Source organism: Procambarus clarkii, chromosome 19 (genome assembly GCF_040958095.1).
Source record: "Procambarus clarkii isolate CNS0578487 chromosome 19, FALCON_Pclarkii_2.0, whole genome shotgun sequence".
In the NCBI taxonomy this organism is placed as follows: Eukaryota; Metazoa; Arthropoda; class Malacostraca; order Decapoda; family Cambaridae; genus Procambarus; species Procambarus clarkii.
In genome coordinates, this window is record NC_091168.1 from 25,931,414 (window position 1) to 25,953,877 (window position 22,464).

Consider the following 22,464-nt stretch of genomic DNA (forward strand, 5'->3'; position numbering starts at 1 on the left):
CTTCATTACAACAATGAGCACAGCTTGAGCCAAAGTTATCTACAGTGGTCATTAAGCACAATAACGGCCACCACTTCCTTAAATCACTCGTCATAGGTAAGGCAGCGGGGCCAGGCAAGGTTAGCCCCAGATTGTTAGCTGGTTGTGCGGACCAGCTGGCCTCGCCTCTCACACGCTTCTACCAGGTCTGCCTAGCCCAAGGAATATGATCTTTCCTATAGAAGACGGCAGGTGTAGTTCCAGTCAACACAATGAGGACTCGTTTAGTGGTTGGTAAATACAGATCAATTTAACTCCTTTCAGTTACTGGTAAAATTCTTGAGATATTAATCTCTGAACAGGTGACTAGTATTTTTTTGTCATTATCGGTACCTGTGGTAGACAGTACGGTCCTTGAATGGTCGTTATGCTGTTGATATTTTGCTACACATCTCCATTACCTAGATTGTAACTGGAGGGGGTTCAGGGAGTAGTTCTACCCAGACCAGGCTTGACTTGTGAGAGCTTGATCCAACAGGCTGTTGCTTGGAGCGGCCCGCAGGCCCACATATCCACTACAACCCGGTTGGTCCGGCACTTCTTGCAGAAAACTGTCCAGTTTTTGTTTAAAGACTATTTTGTTCCAGTTTTGTTCTGGCAATATTTCTTATAATTGCTGGGATGATATTGAACTACCGTGGACGTCAGATGTTCATAGTGTTCTCTGATTGTGCCTATGGCACCTCTACTCTTCACTGGCTCTGTTCTGCATTTCCTTCCATATCGTTCACTCAGGTATGTATTTTACTGTGCTAATTTGGGACCTGTCCCTCCAGTATTTTTCATGTGTATATAATTTGGTGCCTCTCTCGTTTCCTTTCTAAAGAGTAAATCTTGGGAGGGTTGAGACGGTACCAATAATTTGCACCAATGACGGGACAGCACCAGTCATTTGATAGTGAGCAGAGTGATGGTATATCTGGATTTGAAGGTTCTCGTAATCGAACCTATCATTTTCCTGGGTGACACTGTATTTGCTTTGTTATGCTCCTTAAACGTTAGGTCGTCAGACATGATTATTTCCAGACCTTCTACATGTTGTTTTTCCACTTTGTGGCACTTTGATTGTGCTTTGTACCCTGTAATTTGTTTGTCTTAATTTTTACCATTCTTAAGTACCTGGAATTTATCACTAAAAAAAATAATTTCACGAGTCTGGAATAAGTCACTGGACGAGTCCAATGTCAGTTGTGTTGTACTGGATATTGTAAAGGTCTTTGATCGGGTATGGAACTTTTTACAACTAGTAAAGCTTCAAGCACTAGGTATATCAGGCCCCATCTTATAACTAATAAAAGGGCTACCATCATGAACAAACTCTTAAGAGTAGTCCTCAATGTAAAGGAATCTAAAATCTGAAAGTCAATTGGTGCCAGCGTCCAAGAGGACGCTCTTGTTGTGGAATGTCTACTTCTACTGATCTGCTAAATCTCATCACTGAAGCTCAGGCCTGTGCTATCGACACAACACCCCCACAGTATCGCCATCCCACACAAAACCAGCATACCACATATCACCCGCCACAATACCATCATCCCACACAACACCTAAACAACCCCCACAATACCACCATCCCACACAACACCAGCATCCCACACAATACCAACATCCTACACAACACCCAACAACTCCAACATCCCACATAACACCACCATCCCCCACACAACGCCACCATCCCCCACAACACCCACACAACACCAGTGTCTCAAACAAACCCAAACAAATTGCCATATAACAATCAAGTGAACCACACTGCTAAGAGTTCCTGGCATGTAAGTATATATTAACTTGCAAACACGGGCGGCTTCTCTAAATCCAGGAAGCAAATATATATCCTGGATTAGAAATATGACCTGGAAGCCTTGGCAGCACCACACAGCTTCTTGCCTTCCTGTCTACTGAACACAGTGTTCCAGCAACTAGACATCTGTAAAGTGCCGCACAACAAAACCAACCAATCCCTGAGACTGGCTCAACACACCACCAACAGAATAGTAAAATCCAAACAAACACAGCTTCCATCGGCATAGACATGAGAATGGAACTAAAACTGGACCGAGCAATAGGTAAATACCTAAAAAAAAAACGAAGCCAATCCATCCCCCGCGTTAACTTCTGACATAACACAGCCACTGAAATTAGGAGTAAGAAACTCATCAGCTGTCAAATAAAAGATCCAACGACCCGGTGCTCATCAGACTGAAAAAGCACATAAACCAGACTGTCGTCCCATCACCCCCCCCCCCTACACTAGATATCCAACACCGCGCCAGTGAACGACAAGAACAACAGAAACAATCACGAAGCAAACGTACTAAACTACTTCCTTGACCTTCATGACCTGAAATGGTAAAAACATGAAACCATCTCTCACAGAACTGAAACAATTCCTCGACTCATCAAAAACAGACCTAATTTTCATAAGTGAATTATGGCTAACTTCAAACATAATCTCATTTTCAAAACCTTCATAAGCAGAGACAGGACAGAACTAACCACATTTTTTTTTCCTTTTAACAAAAAGTAACCTCACATGCAAACCCACAAACCTAAATTCATTCCCAAATGATTCACAATAAACTTCAGCACGCTTGAGGCCTTACAATGTCACGCTGTGAGAAATCTACCAGTCATTAATTCACTATTCTTGATTAATTTGCAATGGATTGTATTTAATTGTATTCATTACTTATTTATAACTTCTGGGCGGACTATATGTATAATTTAATATCACCAGTAAAATTCCTTTCACACAAACTTAGGGGGTTTATAAATTCAGTTTATTACACCGTAATGAAACGGTTGATATAATTATATCTACTAAACTGTAATTAAATAGTTAGTAGTAATTCTAGAAATTAGTTGTAATTATAAACAGTCTCTGGTATTTCTGTAGTGTTGGCTGGTCATTCAACACCAGACACCCTCGGACACCTACTCCGTACTGGATAGGTATCAATGGCGTCCGAGTGGTTCAGGGAAGTACGAGCTCAATTGTTTTTTCATGCGGTCTCAATTTATCTGCCGAAATTTTACATCGTAAAGCTTGAAAACTATAAGTAAAGCATGAAACTTAGATTATTTTAGTAGATGATTCTTCCCCTTGCGGGTGGTGTTTTCCTGCAGCCTAACCAACTCACCTATCTGTAAGCCATATGGCCATAATAACGAACAAATAAATGGGGGTTAGTCGGAGATTTAGCACGTCCCTATATTTCGCGAAGTCTCAGCAGCCAGTGGCAACTGTTTGTAGTCACACTGCATTCCTGGACCCGCGAGAAGTAACTTTATGTGTTGTGGGAGACACTCTCGCTGCTCAGTTTTCCCAACAATAATAATGGATACACCTTCCTCGGGACACGTCCCTAAAAATGGTTCTCATTGAGTTTTATTAATAATTGGAAGGAGTTTATTCTAACTCGCTTGATAACTAATAATTTAGTAGTGTATATTATTAATTTCAGTCCTAAGACTGTTGTATTAAGTATTTACTGAATAATTATATGGGTGTTAAATTGATTCCTGCGACGTGGCAAATAATCTCGTTTTTTGGCGTGAATTGCCATTTATGCAGTTTCTTTGACTGTATGACTAAAATATTTGATGTTTGTATTGAAAGTTAATAAGTGTTGTCGGAAATTTCCGAGACACTTCGTTCCTGGACATGTAAGCCCACAGCCCGTCCTCCTAAGGTTTCCCAACGTCAAGAAAACTGTAAATTTTAAGTGTCCTTTCCTAACCTACCAGAGAACCAAAAGCAGAAAACGGGAGAGTACGCTACTTTTGCGAGCCGCTTCTAATTTCTAGTACGACAATTTTTGCCCTTAGATAACGCATACGATCGAAATGCGACGTTCTTTGAAGGAGGACAGATTGCTTTGTATGAGGACAGGTTGGTTCCCGGAGGAGCAATAAACTTAAATTAATTATATTTCTATCTTGACCAATTAAGACATCCCCAGTACCTCTCCCAAAGTATAAAATATCAAGTAATCAAAACAGTGGCTAAATATCTCCAATCAACAACAACAACAAAACAAGGTTACATGTGACTTGGACGAATGACTGACCAACGGGACAATCATCCATAGAAAACGTAACTCGTGGTACACAAAGGCCAGTAAACGACCAGCTGGCACCACCATCACGACGCCCAGCCTTCGTTGGATCGAGGCTCACTCAAACGTCTGATTTCGTCGTCATTCTGACATAAACTGGCAACGACAACTGCCAGATGATACATTGGTGCGTCGCCCAACATTCACTGCTCGTGGAGTCATCGGGAGGAGACAACCTGCACCACGACGCACCGTGAAGAAGAGATGGGTTGTGTTGGTGGAGGGTGATGTCGGATGGCCAGCGCCTGTACCACTCTCACTCCAACGTACTACGGTAAGAAGCTTTGCTGTGCCAGGCAGGCTGTTGTTGTTGGCGGGCTGTATAGAGCCTTTATATGTTGGTTATGGTATGTATCGTTGCGGTAGTATGTATGGTGGCTGTGGCAAGTATGGTGACCATGCCATGTATGATGACCATGGCATGTATGGTGACCATGCCATGAAGGGTGACCATGTCATGTATGGTGACAGTGACAATAGTGACTGTGCCATGTATGGTGACTGGCATGTATGGTGATTGTTGTAAGTATGGTGACGATGCCATGTATGTTAGCTGTGACATAAGAGTCGTGGTGACCCCACAACTGTGTTCCAAAGCTTAAGAAGATGTTGAACGCTGCAAATCCCGCTGCAGGTTTCAAAATACGATTCCTATCGGAAATATAACTCTTGAAAGTTATTTTTGAGCGGAATTCAAAGTGATTGTATATAGTTGGAGTTTTATATTACGATTTTAATACCGAAAATATGCAAATTAGTGAAAACGGCGAGTGGTCATATTTTGTGCAAGTCCCCTTTGTAGTTACAAAACAAAATAACATAACTCGTTCAAATAATACGAAAAAAGGCAAAGAAACTATTCAGACGTGATGAAAAAGTAACATAACCCGTTCAAATTTGACGACAAATGTACAGAACTTGTTCATATTTGGTGAAAAAAGTAATCTAACCCGTTCATATATGACGAAAAGTAACGACAGATTCAGATTTGACGAAAAAGCAAAGAACCGTCCAGACTTGATGAAAAAGTAACATAACCTGTTTAAATGTGAAGAAACAGGCCCATAACCCGTTCAGAATTGATGAAAAAGTAATATAGCCCGTTCAAATATGACGATTTGACTCATGAGCGTTATTTGTGAGCAGAATTCAGGGTGATTGAACTCTAAAATTTAGCGTTTTAAATTACGATTTTTTTATACCGAAAATATGCAAATTACTGAAAACGACGACTGATCATATTTTGCCCAAATTCCTCCTGCAATTTTTCAAAATACGAAGCCTATCGGAAAGATGAGTCTTGAGCGTTAGTTTTTTAGCACATGTGTTTATTATTTGGTTCACTAATTATATTGTTGTTCTTGGGCCTGAATGTTTATTATTATATTTGTTCAGGTCTAGGAAAGCAGACCTGACACACGCCAGGTGTGGGCGTGTGTGTCAGTAGCGTACGAAGAAGGCCTATCGACCTACATGAGGCGCCTCATGACGCCTCACGCCTCATCCACGCCTACATGATGGCGCCTCATGACTTACATGAAGCGTGGATGCGAGTAGAAACTCGCATCCACTCAAACGCATCTACACATACAAGAGAGAATGCCTGTCTGTTTTTCCAAAGTAGGCGGGCCAGACGCTTGGCGCCAGCCTCATGAAACTTTGCAGGGTGAATGGTCCGGGCTCCGGGCTGAACATAGTGTGGGCGTGGTCAAGCCCCATGTCACCCCCCTTCCTTTACAGGAAATGACAAATCCAAGCTCACTCAATATTAAAAAGTCATCATCACTAAGATTTTCTAGCATATTATATGTTTGAATGGAAGATGGTGTTGAAGGTAGTACTGGGAAGATGAAAACAAAGAGAGGGAGGGGATAGGGAAACATTTGAGTGGGAAAGACCAGGGCACAGCCGAGTACCCCATTTAGTTTACATATATATATATATATATATATATATATATATATATATATATATATATATATATATATATATATATATATATATATGTGCGCATGCATGTTTTATTGCATTGAAGGAATGCAATGCACCTAAATTGAAGCCATACAAGACACCCACAGGTGAAGTATCAGTGAGGATCACAAGGGCTTAACTCTGACAGCTTCACCACCACCAGCGAGGCTGTCTGACCCTCACACTGTATGCCTCAACATGCCACCAAACATATCATTATATATATATATATATATATATATATATATATATATATATATATATATATATATATATATATATATATATATATATATATATATATATATATATATTCTCACAGTGACCTTAGTCATGACCTTCCTGATGATCCTCGTAGTGACCCTCAGTGACCTTATAGTTGACCTTCATCCTGACCCTTCCAGTGACCTTTGTGTTGACCATCACAGCAATCTCCATGGAAATCCATTAGTGATCTACAGGAATATATATATATATATATATATATATATATATATATATATATATATATATATATATATATATATATATATATATATATATATATATATATATGTATATATTCTCACAGTGACCTTAGTCATGACCTTCCTGATGATCCTCGTAGTGACCCTCAGTGACCTTATAGTTGACCTTCATCCTGACCCTTCCAGTGACCTTTGTGTTGACCATCACAGCAATCTCCATGGAAATCCATTAGTGATCTACAGGAATCACAGCATCTCCATAACCCCGGACAACATGGTTTCAGAACACAGCGCTCTTGCCTGTCACAGTTGCTGGACCACTATGACATGGCATTGGATGCCATGGAAGACAAGCAAAACGCTGATGTAATTTACACAGATTTCGCAAAAGCCTTTGACAAATGTGACCATGGTGCTATTGCACACAAAATGCGTTCAAAAGGACAGGGGTGAACAGGGAAAAATAGGCAGGTGGATCTACAATTTTCTGACTAACAGAACCCAATGTGTAATAGTCAACAAAATCAAATCCGGTCCATCAACCGTGAAGAGCTCAGTCCTCCAGGGTACTGTGCTTGCTCCAGTACTTTTCTCATCCTCATATCGGACATAGACAAGGACACAATCTATAGTACTGTATCATCCTTTGCAGATGACACTAGGATTTTAATAAGAGTAGACAACATAGAGGACTACGGCAAACCTCCAATCAGATGTAAATCAAGTCTTTCTATGTCATGTAAATACCAGAAAAATAATATGGTATTTAACGAAGATAAGTTCCAGCTCATGCGCTACGGAAAAAAGGGAAAACATAAAAACAGAAACCACGTACAAAACTCAGGCAAATTATAACAGAACGAAAAGGCAATGTAAAGGATCTGGGTGTACTCATGTCGGAAGACCTTACCTTTAAAGAACACAATAAAGTAGCCGTCACAACTACAAGAAAATTGACAGGTTGGATAACAAGAACCTTGCACACTAGAGATGCTATACCGATGATGATACTTTTCAAGACGCTAGTGCTCTCTAGAGTGGAGTACTGCTGCACAATGACAGCCCCTTTCAAAGCTGGAGAAATTGCTGACCTGGAGAGCGTGCAGAGATCCTTTACCGTTAGAATCCACTCAGTAAAACATCTAAACTACTGGGACCGACTAAAGAGCCTAAATCTGTATTCTCCTGAGCGCAGGCGGGAGAGATACATAATAATTTATACGTGGAAAATAGTAGAGGGGCTGGTCCCAAACCTGCACACAGAAATAACACCACATAAGACCAAAATGCATGGCAGGATGTGCAGAATACCCCCGTTGAAAAGCAGAGGATGCAACGGGTGCTCTGAGAGAGAACTCTCGACATCAGAGGCCCGAGACTGTTCAACACGCTTCCACTACACATAAGGTGCATAACTCGCCGACCCCTCACAGTGTTCAAGAGAGAACTTTATAAGCACCTCCAAAGGATACCTGATCAACCAGGCTGTGATTCATACGTCAGGCTGCAAGCAGCCGCGTCCAGTCCAGGTTGGTTGACCAGTCCAGCAAGGAGTGGTGGCCATGGTTGACGACCGGGCCGCGGGGAAGCTAAGCCCCGAAAACACCTCAAGGTAAGGTAACCATTATTGTCACCGCTCCCAGTGACCTTTGTGTTGCCCATTATTGTGACCGCTCTCAGTGACCTTTGTATTGACCCCCACCGTGACCCCACGTCTCGGCCCCTCAGTCTCGTCCCTTCCGCCATTTTGCCTCCAACATTTCCGCTCCTCACCTCCTGAAAACAAGTGCAAGACCTCCCACTATGGCGGTGTCGGAGGCCTTGTTGGTGCAGCGTCCTCGCCTCCTACTTCCAGGTGTTGTGGGCTAAGGAGATGAGGGAAGCCCCAGCGAGACGGTATATAACATGCGAGGGCCCCTGGTGGTGCTAGTGTGTCTCCCCCAGCACCCCGTGGCTCCACTCCGCTCAACTGGTTATGCACCCGCGTTAGTTCCAGATCCCAGAAGTTCTCTTGTTGGTTTATGGATATGGAACGGCGTCTGGGCCGCTGCTGGTATCTGCTTTAGTTACTGGTGAGTCGCCGTAAGACATGCCTTTACTACTGACACGTTGCTGGTAACGTGAATCACTGACTTAAACATCTAGGTCTGCTTGATCACCTCTGGAACTACTGGCAATATTGCTGCTAGAATATTAGTTCCATGAGTGCCTTTTGAACCTCCTGACGTCCATATTGCTGGAACACTTGGTACGTTTGATCTTGGAACACTATATAATGAACGATTTACTGAAAAATGTGTCGATCTGAAGAGAAAATTGACTGAAAGCCATTTTGGTCTGAAGAATTGCTTCCTGGAATACTCGGTGCTCTTGTTATTTGAAGTCCAACTTATCTGATGAGCCACGGGAACATAATATCCATGCTGCTGGAATGTTTGTCTGTCTTGTCAGGATGCCACACAGTCTAGAATCTAGATTATGACGACAAGAACTGTTGCTGACTTAGTGAGATACTTCCTGGAACATCTGCTGGTCTGGTGAGATACTTCCTGGAACACCTGCTGGTCCGGTAAGATACTTCCTGGAACATCTGCTGGTCTGGTGAGATACTTCCTGGAACACCTGCTGGTCTGGTGAGATGCTTCCTGGAACACCTGCTAGGCTGGTGAGATGCTTCCTGGAACACCTGCTGGTCTGGTGAGATGCTTCCTGGAACACCTGCTAGGCTGGTGAGATGCTTCCTGGAACACCTGCTGGTCTGGTGAGATGCTTCCTGGAACACCTGCTGGTCTGGTGAGATGCTTCCTGGAACTTCTGCTGGTCTGGTGAGATGCTTCTTGGAACACCTGCTGGTCTGGTGAGATGCTTCCTGGAACACCTGCTGGTCTGGTGAGATGCTTCCTGGAACACCTGCTGGTCTGGTGAGATGCTTCCTGGAACTTCTGCTGGTCTGGTGAGATGCTTCTTGGAACACCTGCTGGTCTGGTGAGATGCTACCTGGAACTTCTGCTGGTCTGGTGAGATGCTTCTTGGAACACCTGCTGGTCTGGTGAGATGCTTCCTGGAACACCTGCTGGTCTGGTGAGATGCTTCCTGGAACACCTGCTAGGCTGGTGAGATGCTTCCTGGAACACCTGCTGGTCCGGTGAGATGCTTCCTGGAACACCTGCTGGTCTGGTGAGATGCTTCCTGGAACACCTGCTGGTCTGGTGAGATGCTTCCTGGAACACCTGCTGGTCTGGTGAGATGCTTCCTGGAACACCTGCTGGTCTGGTGAGATGCTTCCTGGAACACCTGCTGGTCTGGTGAGATGCTTCCTGGAAGAACTTTTACCTCAGGTGAACATTGAGGCAGATATTAAACCCTCCTTGTAAGCAGTGAGGTAGACATGAGACCACATGTGATGAGGTTGAAGATCTGGACCCAATTCACAAAGATCTCCACATTTGACAAATAAAGCTGAGAGAGGAGTTGAAACCCTATGATATATACACATACACGGTGTTACTCACACATAATGTTATACACAGTTGTACACACACGCACACTGTAACATAACGAGTTTGACACACACACACACACACACACACACACACACACACACACACACACACACACACACACACACACACACACACACACACACACACACACACACAAAGTTAAGTGAGAAGGTGGTGGAGACCAAAACCTTCAGTACTTTTAAAACGTTATACGACAAAGAGTACTGGGAAGACGGGACACCACGAGCGTAGCTCTCATCCTGTAACTACACTTAGGTAATTACATTTAGGTAATTACAAGGCGCCTCGCGGCTGAGTGAACAGTGCTTGGGGGTCCTAGCCTGAGTTCGATTCCCGGCGAAGGCGGAAACAAACGGGCGGAGTTTCTTTCACCCTGATGCATCTGTTCACCTAGCAGGAAATAGGTATCTCGGAATTAGACAGCAGCTACGGGCTGCTTCCTGGGGATGTATGTGTGTATCAGAAAGAAATATATGTAGTAGATATAATAGAGGAAAAATAGATTGGTTAGAAAGGCGGGATCCAAGAGCTAATAGCTCGATTCAGCAAACACAAATAGTAAATACACACGCAGTGTTGTAACTATATTCCTAATTCTTGGGTCCACCCCAGTAAGCAATATTCATATCTCTAGAGCAAGCACTGTTGCCACTCTCCCTCCTCGCGTGCCTCCCTCTCGTCTCTCAGCTATACCACCACCTTTATCCCTTCTCGCGCCCTCGTCTACATGGTATCTAGCCCCGGTCAAGGACTTTATACGCAATCTCTTCCTAGAAACTGGTTAACAAAACACGAGCACAGTCATAACTTGGAGAGATGAGTGGTACGTCTGAATTTGCTTTAAGTCTATAAATATTGCACCAAACTTTAAATTATGTTATATATGCATTGTACTCGGTACTGTGCTCACACACAATGTTGCATTCAGCACCATGTTCACCCATAACACTGTCAGAAAGCCTTTGATAGTACCCAATAAGAGGCTGGTGCATAAGCTGGAGAAGCAAGCAGAAATAACAGGTAAGGTGCTCCACTGGATAAGAGAGTACATAAACAACAGAAAACGGGGAATTACTGTGAGGGGGAACTTCAGAATGGCAAGATGTCACCAGCGGAGTCACAGGGTTTAATACTGGGACCTATTCTCTTTCTGGTACACGTAAATTATCTTCCAAAAGGTATAGACTCGTTCCTTTCGATGTGTGCTGATGATGCAAAAATTATGAGAAATATTAAGTTAAAGGAAGATAGTACAAGACTATAAGATAACCTGGACAAACTGAAGGAATGGTCCAATAAATGGTAACACGAGTTTAATTCATTTAAGTGTAAAGTAATTAAATTAGGTGGAGGGAACAAGAGGCCGGACAAGTACCAAATGGGAGATGAAATCATTCATATAACGAACAGAGAAGGATCTAGGGATTGATATTACACAGAATCTGTCAGCTGAAGCCTACATCAAAAGGACATCATCGGCATATGAGAGGCTGGCTAACATCAGAACTGCCTTTAGAAAATTGTGTAGGGAATCATTCATAACCTTATATACCACATATGTCAGACCAGTTTTGGAGAACGCGGCTCCAGGTTGACGCTCATATCTAATGAAGCAGAGTCATAGGGGAGCTTCTGTTTATTATTAGTCCTCACAATACACTACTTGTTTCTGAATCTCATATGTCGTTCATCTACTGGAAGCAAAATGTGGGCACAGTGCAAGGATTTCATGTAATTTATCCATGGTAATAAGATAGGTTGCCATATCATACAGAGTGAGCTTAGATTTATCTCTAAAAGGCTCAATTTTACAACAATCCACAATCTCTGTAATATCCCCATTGGCCAAACTATTATGTATTAACGATAAGACCTACCATTAATGTATGATGACTTACTGTAAATTTGTAGCTCTTGTAATAGCACTTTCTCTGTAACTAGCTGACATTGTAACTATAAGGTGTGAAGGATTGAAGAAATTGTTTATGTAATAATCTAAGATGAGGTCTGATAAAGACCTTTTGTGCCCTCTGTAATGCTTTTGCGCTACCGCTCACAGGATGAGTATGGGGTGCACAATAAACTAGCCGCCTTCGGCGGCAACAATAATAAAAAAAATCTAATGAAGCACAAAACGAAGTTTTGAGAAGGTCCAAAGTTATACCGCTAGACTAGTCCCTAATCTGAGAGGAATAAGCTGTAAGGAAATGCTACGGGAATTAAACCTCACATCACTGTAAGACAAAGAGTTAGGGGAGACATGATTAACACCAACAAAATTCTCTAGGAACTGACAAGGTAGATAAAAACAGACTATTTAGTACGGGTGGTACTCGTACAAGGGAATACAGGTGGAGACTTAGTACCCGAATGAACCACAAAGACATTAGAAAGAGTTTTTTTCAGAGTCTTGAAGTTAAGAAATGGAATGCAGTAGGCAGTGATGTGGTGGAGGCGGACTCTATACACAGTATCAAATGTTGATACGATCAAGTTAAATAAACTCAGGAACATTTACAAGTCTGAATGTCGTCTTCCTGAAAGGGGGGGGGGGCTGACGTCTCAGTTGACAGCGCTCGGGATTCGTAATCCTAGGGTCCGGGGATCGATCCCCGGCGATGGCGGAAACAAACAAATGGGCAGAGCTTCTTTCACCCTGATGCATCTGTTCACCTGGCAGTAAATAAATACCTGGGAGTGAGACTGCGGCTATGGGCTGCTTCCTGGTGGGAGGGGGTGAAAAAAGTATCAGTTGATTGATTGACAGTTGGGAGGAGGGCTGAAAGAGTCAGAGCTCAACCCCCGCAAGCACAACTAGGTGAGTACAAGTTGACTGACGGTTGAGAGGCGGGACCAAAGAGCCTAAGCTCAACCCCACTAGTTGTACTTGCGGGAAATGTTGTACTTGTAAGTTGAACTTGCTGGGGTTGATTAAGGCGCGGAGTCTGGCGAGGGAGAGAGGGTTGGTAATTTGGGGGGGGGGGGGGGAGAGAAGGTCAGTTAGATTGACAGTCATCTTCAAAATCTCAAATCAACTGAATCCTATGCCTTTGCCGATGTCTTCGTGCAGTTAGGCACTGGTAGAACAGGTTGTGCATGTGCAGTATATAAAGGGAATGACATGATCATGTCTAGTACACAGAGATTGAAAAACTGGGCAAGCACGACACAGACTCAGCTATTGGGTATTTATCTAGCCACTGAGTACCTTAAGCTCAATGGTGGTGGAGTGATATTCTGTGACTAAAAATGCTCTGTAGTCTTTAAATAACCCATCACAATGTATGTCTGAAGTAGCTTGTAGTATTAAATGGAATGTAATTTTTGTAATGATAATAACTATTGTATAAAATTTGTGTGAATCCCATCCCATGTTAGAGTTAGAAAACATGACTTTGTAGATCGATTGGTCAATGAGGCTTGCAGGAAAGAATACACTTTGGACTATCTAATGCAATTATTAGAGACATCCAAATTAAAGAAATTAATTCAGATTTAGAAGAACTAAGAAATGCCCAGAGACCTGAAAGCTGCACTATTAAAAGTTATCAAAACTTTTGTAATAATAGGTATTTGTATGGTCAGCACAGTAACCGGACCAGACAATGTGATATAATCATTGCGAGAATTCGCCCTGGCTATAGGCACATCTGGCAGGTTAGTGAGGCTGAGCCACTACCAGAATACTGAGATTGTAAACTCTGTGATAAACCTTTAATGCATTCACTAGAACACTATATTGTTGAATGTGAAACCGTAAAAGACTCTAGACCTCCTGGCCTCATGTACCACCAACTGTGTAACTATTTCATTGGCTCAGGTGTTCCGGACGACATCCTAACAATTTATCCAAAATTTGATTGTCCCATTTTAAAGAATGAAGAACACTTTTATTTATATTACTTGTAAGCTGCAATCACTTATGAACCCATCCCTGCCCTTGTGGGGCAGTGCACAATAGAAAGTTATTTTTCACATATTCATACATTAAAACACTGATTTTAACCATGATATACATGTGCTTCAGCCTACAGTTTAGACCTATTGTCTTGTGTAAGACCCTCTGTCCTGCGTGACAGTGAATACCAGCATTATCCTCGCTTTAATAAGACTTAATTGAGATCCTCAGATTAGGCCAAAAATTGTAATTAATTTTGTCATTAAAGATGTTAATAATAATAAGTTAGGTGAGAGGGATGAGGTGAGTCAGGTGAAGGAGGGAGAGGGAACCTAAACCTCTTCCACTTCAGGGGAAGTGGAAGAGGTTTAGGTTCACCTGTGAGAGGGTCAGGAGAAGTCTGGCTGTCTGGTCGGGGCTTCCACTAACAGGATTGTTGACATGTGTTGTATAGTCAACTGGCACACATCCTACCCCCCTCCCCCTCATCATACATTACCCCCCCCCCCCCCTCTACGGTGTAATCAGAATAGCTTGCCTTCGCCTCTCGCGTCTCTCACATTCTCTCCACCTGCCTAGTACGGCTTTGGTTTGTATTATTATTAACAAACTTAGGGACACCAGCACTATGCTACTCCCCCCCCTCCCATTCTATACGAAAGATTACAATCTAATGTTACCATCTCACAAGATGGTTAGTCATAGATAGAATCAATAGAAAACATTAGATGTGAGTCTACGCTAATAGCCTACACTAGCAAACTCTGGGTAGAGCACAAGAATATCTTCCAATATTCGTGAGTGTATGAAGTAATTACAGAGCCCAAAGTCCCTCATAACATTTGGACTGAAGTCACTGATAACAGGGCAGTCACAAGTATAGTGTTGGAGAGTATGTCCCAGCTCTTCTTCACATAGTTTACAATTGGAATGTTCACCATTGGGGGGATTCATTACCTGCAGCCACCTGCCATAGATATAGATATCCCAGCCTAATTCTGGCAGTTACACCTGACTCATTCCTCGGTTAACATGGGAAAATGTTAAAAAAATGTATAGAAAAAATTTATTTTGATGTAGTCATAATGTTAAATATTAGTACTTAAGTTGTATTTAATTTGATGTAAACTACTCATATTCTTGCCAAGAATTTGCCCTCGATTTACTTTGGCTTCTTATTTACTCCTGCTGAAGCTTTTCTTCGACTGGTGGGTACAGCGACGGCCTTGCTTCTTGCAGGTCGGCGTTCGATTCCCAACAGTCCAAATAGTTGGGGACCATTCTTTCCTCTGCCCACTGTCCTCGTATTCCAACGCCTTGTCCTCATATCCCAGCTCCTTGTCCTCATATCCCAGCTCCTTCCTCTCATATACCAGCTCCTTGCCCTCATATCCCAGCTCCTTGCCCTCATATCCCAGCTCCTTATCCTCATATCCCAGCTCCTTGTCCTCATATCCCAGCTCCTTGTCCTCATATCCCAGCTCCTTGCCCTCATATCCCAGCTCCTTGCCTTCATATCCGAGCTCCTTGCCCTCATATCCCAGCTCCTTGCCCTCATATCCCAGCTCCTTGTCTCATATCCCAGTTCCTTGCCCTCATATCCCAGCTCCTTCTCCTCATATTCCTTCCAAGTGCGATATAGTCTTACTGGCTCAGTTCTCTCTTGATAATTATCGTACCTGACCAAGTTGTGTTAGCAGGAGACGTGTTTAAGTATCCTTGTGTTGTGCTTCAGACTGCTGGTAGACGCCGTCGCCCACCACCACCATCATGGCTCAAGACGACGACAAGAAGCCGCCCAAGAAAAGCGTCTCCATGGACGAAAAGTGTGACTTAGACATGGAGGAGGTAAGGCACCCTAGACGAGGTCTGGGACCTGCCAGATTAACGAAGCAGTTACGCAAGTACTTACGAACGTGTACATCTTTTCGTAATCATTGACGCCTTTGGTTACATTTATTAAACTGTTTACTAGTATGAAACCTTCCCAATCAATTGTTGTTATTGTTATAAACAGCCTCCTGGTGCTTCGGAGCTCATTAACTGTTTAATAATTGTAAAAAAGGCCGCCTAAGATTGAGAAAAGATGTACAGGTTCGTAAGTGCATGCGTAACTGCTTCGTGAATCTGGCTCCTGGATATTAGAGAGGTGATTCAGCCTAGACGAGCTGTGTGACCTCGGTATGCAGGTCACACTACTCGACGAGTAGTGTGGCTAGTTAAGGACGTCCGTTATCACCCCTGAGAGTCACACCTTGTGGCTCTCAAAATATTCTTTGTCATCTTAAATCAGGGCAGAAATATAATTAAAAGGCTCAGAATTTTAATCAATTTTCGAAAAGAAAAATTTGCAATATGGAATTTAATGTACATTCCGGGGAAAATAGTTGTTTTTAAAAATATGATTTTATTTTTACTGGAAATATTTCGAACAATTATTATATCTAACCAAACAAAATCATTTGTACTCCGTTTAATCAGGCAAAGTGTTCACACACATATGTGTTAATTAGATAATCGCTACAATGTTGCTAATAATTCACTTAATCTCCCATCTGTGATGGGATTATTCCTCACAATCGTCCCCCCCCCCTGGTAATCCTCTCTGACTGCTTATGTAGATTACAATTCTTACAAACAATTATTGAAACCTTTGTCTGGAAAGTGTTACTCAACACGTAACTCTGTCATAGATAGTTTACATAACGGGTTTCATGATATTAAGAATTTCCTAATGTTCAGTGAACTATAGTTAATTAATAAACGCATTGTAACTAATAATTTAGATCTTATATGAATGAGTTTGGGTGGATATAAATAAGAGTTGCCTGGAATGGGTCAAGTATTCCTTCTGAAGTTTCCTTAATTCCGATGATGAACAATATCAACCTGTGGATGAAGTTGTGATGTTGAAGAGATGTTGCTTCTCCACAGGGCAGTAGCACCGGCTTGGCCCTCATGCCTGACCTACCCAAGCCTCTCACCCTGGAGGAGAAGAAGTTTCTCTTAGCTGTGGAGAGAGGTGACTGTAACACAACCAGGAAGTAAGTCCAACCCTCATCTGCAGGCGATGGGTCACAATAACGTGGCTAAAGTATGTTGACCAGACCACACACACTAAAAGGTGAAGTCGACAATCAACATTCTAAAGTCGACAATCGACTTGAGAATGGTCCAGGACGGACCGAAACGTCGTCGTGCCTTCACCTTCTAGTGTGTGGTATGGTCAACAACCCTCATCTCGTCAATGTCGATTTGAATCAATAATTGATATTTTATGTAATGCAACGTTTTGTTTATATATGAAGTGGTGGGTGTCATGATATATGATGGTACAGTTTAAGTGCTGGTGCCTGGCGGAATATTTGCTGACGATGAGAACATGGCTGAGGTGAAGTGAGGCTGCGTCAGGCCGCCATCTTCAGCTAGTCTTCACCGCTTACCTCGCTTCTTCCTTTGTTATCCCTCTTATTTAGTTATTTTTCCTCTCCATTTGCATCTGTCATATTTTCTTCTTTGGCATAACTTGGAGTTCCAGAAGGTATTGTTCTTGCCTTTCAATCCTTCACTGTATAACTCCTTCAGTACCCTCATGCTTCCTCAATCTCACTTATCATCCCGGCCGCTCAACACGATATTGACTTTCTCATGAACATCCTTGAATTCCCCGAAACTTGTCACCTTGGTGGGTCTTTCCCGAGGCATGGCCTTCATGAGCGTTGGTCCCAACTGGTGCTCTGTGACCCTCAGGATGCTGCAGAAGGCTCACCGTTACCCAGCTTACATGAACATGAACTGTGTGGACCCGCTGGGGCGAGGCGCCCTCCACATGTCCATCGCCAACGAGAACCTGGAGATGGTGGAGCTGCTGGTGGTGATGGGGGTGGAGACCAGGGACGCTCTTCTCCACGCCATCGACGCTGAGTTTGTCGAGGCCGTGGAGGTCTTGCTGGAACACGAGGAGGTCATCCACAAGGATGGAGAATTATACGTGAGTCTTCATATATTACCGTCATGCTATGTGTAAAAATGATGTATCTATAGTCCGCACTATATGTTAATAAGGGCAGTTAGTGCTGTAATATATAATTATCATAGTTATTTACCGACTCCACTGTATTAGTAAAGACCGCTTCCTGTAACTTCTCACCTGCTACTATCCTGCCCTATGGTGCTACATAGCCTTCCCGGTTTGGTGCCTTCTGTTGATAATTACTTACTTACTATCCTGCCCCGTCTTTCAGTCTTGGGAGAAGGCTGACCGCAACACGTCAGCCTTCACGCCAGAGATCACGCCCCTGATCCTGGCCGCCCACAGGGACAACTACGAGATTCTGAAGATCCTTCTGGACCGCGGCGCCACGCTGCCCATGCCTCACGACATCAGGTGAGGAGGACTCCCATACCTTACCCTGTCAGCTTCCTAGAGTCAAAACACTCCAAACCCGGTCAGGTTTACCTGGAGAAACTTGATCGGTAAGAAGCTTTAAGACTGCTTCATTATTTGAAGTGCTTTACTGTGTGTATTCGTGCCGTGTGTGTGTGTGTTCTCTGTATTTCTTCTAATTAAAAAATCTCTTCAGTCTCCATAGTGCAACTGAGTATCGAGCAGTACTCAGGGCGGGAAAGCGCAAATACATTGAATAGTAGGAACACAGGTTTTAAATCCTGGATTTGAAGTGTTTGATAATCTACCCTCGTTTGTTCTGTTATACTCACCAAACGTTGGGTCGTCCAACATCATTATTCCTTGATCTTTACACGTCGTTTCCGTTCTGAAGATCTGATCTCGTCTTCTCTTCTCTATCCGGTGAAAGTTCTTCGTTTTTTTCTATATCTAAGTAACTGCAATTTATAACTGTTAAATATAGTGCTGTTGTCTGTTGCCCAGTGAAGACTTTAGTGATATATGTTTGTAGTTGTTCAATGTCTTCTACTGATATCAGTTTTATTTTTATTTTGATATCGCATGCAAAGATGCCACAAAGCTGTGAGATGTATTTTTGTCTCTGCGGTAGGAGGATCATGAAGACTGGGTTTTTCTACTAACACATTTAGGTACATGTGCATTTGTGCAGTTGCCCTAGACTATATGCCTGCACTGGCAAATTTTGGGTGCAATATGAAGATATCCTCAAGAACACGAGAGTGAATAAAATAATTGCAAAGCTCCAGGCACCTCCTGCCAGTGAGTCTGAATGGTCTGACAACTGGGCATTCGGTGATGTAGTGTGGGAGATCATGCCGTAGTTCCTGCTCACAGAGTTTGCACCTGGAGTGCTCAGGATTGGGAGATCCGTCACCTGTAGCCACCTGCCACAGGTAACGGTAACCCAACCTGATCCTGGTAACCACTGTGTCGCACAGTCTGGTCCACGTTTTGTGCTGCCCATAAACATAGCGTTCAGATCTGAACAAATCATAGCTTTTTATACTGGTGCTTTCAGGTCGTTGGGCGTCAGTAATTTCTTTTTTTATCAGACCTGAGTGTTTGGAACAATATAGTCTTGACAGTAGAGATGGGGCAAAGACCGTGTCTTGGGATGCACAGCTTTACACTGTGTTTGGTCTTTGTTTAGGTTACTGGGGTGCTTTGTGATCTATGTTTCTTTTTTTTGTATATCCATCTCCCACTTTGCCTCTTGTACCAGTGAACCTCATTTCAGTTGATAATTCCATGCTCACATTTATCGAATATCTTCGCATAGTTCGTTCATGCATTTGCAGTTTTGTTTTCTCCTGATGCTTTCGTGATTATGTCATAATGGTTAATTATAAAAGGTAGGATCGTTCTGCTCTTAATCTGTCTATCGGTCATGTATGGCATCCAGCATCACTGTCTATCAGTTACATATAGCATCTACCATCACTCTTTATCAGTTACATATAGCATCTAACTTCACTGTTTATCAGTCACATATAGCATCTAACATCACTGTCTATCAGTTACATATCATCTAACACCATTGTCTATCAGTTAAATATAGCATCTAACACCACAGTATAGTAGGCATCCATCAGTCTCAGGAGACTATGGAGTTGCGCTCTGGTTGTCGGTCTGGAGTGGCCTCACCAGGGTGCAAAGCCAGCGTAGGTTGATATGGAGGAGAAGCTGTTACCCAAGCAGCAGGTCCCCTCCCCCTCTCCATGGCGCCGAAAATCTCCAATGGAAAAACAAACGCCAATACGATTGGTTCCAGCGTCGTCGCAGGAACTGTTAGCTCCGGAGTAACACCACTGTCTACCAGTTACTTATATCATCTAACATCAGACTAAAGGCCATATCTAATATCAATTTAATCTCTGAGCTGACAATCAGCCACCCTCAACATTATCTACACATTAGTTATGAACAAATCCATAAAGGCTAAGATGAGGGTTCGAATCAACGTCCGGGATGATCCCAGACGCGCCTTAGTCGACTGTGTCACAACATGGTAAAAAGAATTGCAACCTGGAGTGCTACTGCCCTCCCACGGATCCCGCAGCCTCTCCGAAGCACAAACCGGGGTTTTTTACACAATTCCCCCATTAACCCGGGTTCTGTCAACCAGATATTCTACCTCTTCGCCCTTACTTCAATACATGCAGAAATCACGCTAAAATTTGATATATCAAGCTATTGTGATTTCTGTTTGTACATTAGTTATGTTTAGATTTAGAATGTGACAACATTTCGCTCGGTCCTGGACCATTATCACGTCGAAGCTGGATAAGGGTCCAGGACAGACCGAAGCGTGGTCACTTTCAGTTATATAAATGTATCTTATTCTCTGTATATGTGAGTTTGGCTGTAAAATAGGAGCTGCCTCACAAAGCCCAATAGGAGCTGCCTCACAAAGACCAATAGGAGCTGCCTCGCATAGACCAATAGGAGCTGCCTCGCATAGACCAATAGGAGCTGCTTTTCATAGACCAATAGGAGCTGCCTTGCATAGACCAATAGGAGCTGCCTCACATAGACCAATAGGAGCTGCCTCGCATAGACCAATAGGAGCTGATTTTCATAGACCAATAGGAGCTGCCTTGCATAGACCAATAGGAGCTGCCTCACATAGACCAATAGGAGCTGCCTCACATAGACCAGTAGCTCAATTGCAGTGGCCTCTAATCTTAGGTTCTTGTATGTATGATCAATGATGGTGGTGGTGTGGCCGCAGGTGCGGGTGTCCGGAGTGCATCAAGTCGTCCTCGGAGGACTCCCTGCGGCACTCCCGCTCCAGGATCAACGCCTACCGGGCCCTGGCCTCGCCCTCCCTCATCGCCCTCTCCTCCACCGACCCCATCCTCACCGCCTTCCAGCTCTCCCTCGAGCTGAAGAACCTCGCCTACACTGAACACGAGTTCAGGTTCGAGTACCTGGTGAGTGCTAGAGTGCAGCCCAACTGCCCGTCCTCATAAACACGGGCCAACTGCTTGTTAATCCAGTCGCCAAACCCCCCCCCCCTCACTTGTTTATGAATGAAAAACACTATAGCGTACAATATCATAGGAAGCACGGGGGTACAATTCAGTGTACCTCCCTCCAGTGTAAACCCCGTGTACCTCCCTCCAGTGTAAGCCCCGTGTACCTCCCTCCAGTGTAAGCCCCGTGTACCTCCCTCCAGTGTAAGCCCCGTGTACCTCCCTCCAGTGTAAACCCCGTGTACCTCCCTCCAGTGTAAGCCCCGTGTACCTCCCTCCAGTGTAAGCCCCGTGTACCTCCCTCCAGTGTAAACCCCGTGTACCTCCCTCCAGTGTAAGCCCCGTGTACCTCCCTCCAGTGTAAGCCCCGTGTACCTCTCTCCAGTGTAAGCCCCGTGTACCGTGCCCCGGGGTGCAGGCTCTCGTGTAACCCCGTGTACCGTCCTCTCCTGACAGGAGCTTCGTACCAAATGCATGAAGTTCGCGGAGGAGCTGTTGAGCCACGCGCGGTCGTCGCGGGAGCTGGCGGTAATGCTCAACCACGACCCGGACACCGTCGTGCCCTACGAGGAGGGCAAGCACATGACCCTCAAGAGACTCGAATTAGCCATCGACTGCAAGCAGAAGAAGGTAACGTCTCGCCAGTACTCGCTCGCTTCTTGAAGGGACGGGCGTTCGATCTCCGATGGTCCTGTGGTTTGATACCGTTCGTTCACCCTGTCCTCTTATCTCAGCTCATTGTACTCATATCCTAGCCCCTTGTCCTCATACACACTCATACACCAACTCCTTGACCTCATACCCCAGCTTCTTGACCTCTCATCCATACCAAGTGCTATATAGATACTCTAATTTGGCGCTTTCTCCTCATAAAGTGTTTCCTTTCCTTGGCTCACTCACAATCTCTGCTGTACTTCAGCTTTTTTCTCGTGAATTGCACTGTAATGGCAGGTCCGTAGAGCTTAGCATCTGTTAAACATGCTCTAAAAGTAACTGTGAGATCATTCAGGACTAATCAAGTTATGTTTAAATGTAAAGTTGTC

At 43.6% G+C, this 22,464-nt stretch overlaps 1 protein-coding gene across 1 annotated transcript in view; it reads left to right on the forward strand.

Annotated features, from left to right (window-relative positions):
- Window positions 1-8,541: 8,541 nt before the first annotated feature.
- The window catches only part of LOC123757592 (transient-receptor-potential-like protein), a 32,943-nt gene continuing 19,020 nt past the window's right edge, over window positions 8,542-22,464 (forward strand). Inside the window, 7 exon segments of the mRNA XM_045741370.2 lie at window positions 8,542-8,667; window positions 15,753-15,865; window positions 16,952-17,061; window positions 17,768-18,008; window positions 18,262-18,404; window positions 21,178-21,379; window positions 21,878-22,051. Of these exon segments, the coding sequence (XP_045597326.2) occupies window positions 15,788-15,865; window positions 16,952-17,061; window positions 17,768-18,008; window positions 18,262-18,404; window positions 21,178-21,379; window positions 21,878-22,051 (948 nt within the window). The 5' untranslated portion in view covers window positions 8,542-8,667; window positions 15,753-15,787.